The sequence below is a fragment of the Aegilops tauschii genome, chromosome 6 (genome assembly GCF_002575655.3).
Source record: "Aegilops tauschii subsp. strangulata cultivar AL8/78 chromosome 6, Aet v6.0, whole genome shotgun sequence".
Lineage (NCBI taxonomy): Eukaryota > Viridiplantae > Streptophyta > Magnoliopsida > Poales > Poaceae > Aegilops > Aegilops tauschii.
The window spans coordinates 122,723,626-122,725,298 of record NC_053040.3 but is presented as its reverse complement, the minus strand read 5'-3'; the positions used below and the strand labels follow the sequence as shown (position 1 = coordinate 122,725,298).

Genomic DNA, 1,673 nt, shown 5'->3' with positions numbered 1-1,673 from the left:
ACTGATCACATGCCATCGAGAGTCCAGACCGCCCATGCATCCATTTTAGGCCAGTCATATGGGGCACCTCGAATGAAGGGCACAAGCGGAACCCACACATCAAGTCGTTTTTTTTAACGACGTCAAGTAGAAGTTGAGTCATCAAGCACATGTCAAGTAGAATTTTTTTCCCACCCACGTATAACTTTGGTCTTATATGACTTTGCAACTCCCTCCGTTCCAAATTACTCATCGTGGTTTTAGTTCAAATTCCAAATTACTCGTCGTGATTTTAGTTCAAATTTGAACTAAAACCACGACGAATAATTTGGAACGGAGGGAGTAGTTGTCAGCGTGTTTTTTTAATTCATTGTCAGCGTGTTTTTGTGCGTGTTGATGTTGGCTATGTGCATTATAACTTTGCAGAGGCCGTGTGTGTTCTCATGTTTTTGTATCGTCTTAATGCTTCATTTTAAACCAATAAATCCCACAGTTTGTGTGTCAGAAAAGAAAAGGTCCGCTGTTGTAGACGTCACCTTAGGCCAGGTCGAGCACTCCAAGCCCCACCGCGGAGCACGCTGCCGGAACCCCCGTTACGGAGGCTAAAATCCATCGCCCTTGCGTGCCCGTAGAGACGGGTGGTAGCCTGGGATCACGTCACCGAGAGCAAAGTAACATGTGCGTACAATACTCCCACTCTAGCCAAAACATGACCAGACGAAATCACGAAACATGGGGAGGCAACGACATAGGAAAACTCACATCACATGGCAAGCAATAGACCAGACAGATGAAGAAGCATTTTCGTTCATATACTAGTAGTAAACTGTAAAAATCGTCACCAGAACCACCGACGATGACAACGACGACGACGACGACCACTACCGTTGAAACAGCAGCAGCCACATGTAACCTCGTACTACATGTGTACGTTATTCAAACCTTTAACAGAGCGATCGAAGCAAAGGTGCGACGTTGTAGTGCGTGCCGCCGCCCGCGCCCTACGGCGAGCAACACATGCCGCAGCACGCCCACCCATATATGGGGCAAGTGCGGCAGTTGCAGTTTCTATAGCCGCACCACAGGAGCCGGCGTGCCCCGCCGCCCGCCGCCGCTATCTGCGTGGCCATCAGGAGGACCACGAGGAGCATCACGCAGGAGACGAACATCTTGTTCCTCAGAAGCGCTGCCATGCCGCCGCCGGAGGCCATCGCTTGAGCTGGCTACGATCAAGAGAGAACGAGAGACACACACCGTCACTGATTTTGTAAAGATGTGACTGATGGATTACCATCAGAAACACTAGAAGGAGTAGAACATCTTACGTGGTGAGAGTGAGACGAAGTGCTCGGCGTTAGCTGCTGGTGCTGCAAGGAGGAGGGAAGGGCTGGCATTTATAGGAGAGGAAATGGCTGGAGCGGAAGCCAGTGGCTGGGATACAACAACCAAGCCGGACGCCATTGTTGAACCGAGCACCGCTCCAACGGAATGCGTACAGAGATGCAGTGTACGTTTTTGTAACCAACAAGTGAGCAAGCGGTTCAGTCGCCGACAAACTTTTCATGGATATATTCATCTTTGCGAAAGAGAACGGCAGCTCATCTTTGCGAAAGAGAACGGCAGCTCATCTTTTCTTCAATTGTCGGTACTCCACCAGAGTTTGGAAACATGCTAAAGGATTGGATCGGCTTCGT

General features: G+C 49.6%; 1 protein-coding gene across 2 annotated transcripts; it reads right to left on the bottom strand.

Moving 5' to 3' along the window:
• Positions 1-764: 764 nt before the first annotated feature.
• Positions 765-1,462, bottom strand: LOC120967433 (uncharacterized). 2 transcript variants are annotated; one of them, XM_040393976.3, is made up of 2 exons: positions 1,305-1,462; positions 765-1,198 (listed from the first exon to the last, which is right to left on the bottom strand). In XM_040393976.3, the coding sequence occupies exons 1-2, from the start codon at positions 1,438-1,440 to the stop codon at positions 981-983; spliced, it is 354 nt and encodes a 117-aa protein (XP_040249910.2). In that variant the 5' UTR covers positions 1,441-1,462; the 3' UTR covers positions 765-980. The 2 variants fall into 2 exon arrangements, with proteins under 2 accessions (XP_040249910.2, XP_073356744.1); XM_073500643.1 differs by having other exon boundaries at positions 765-1,202; positions 1,305-1,442.
• Between the last annotated feature and the right edge of the window lie 211 nt (positions 1,463-1,673).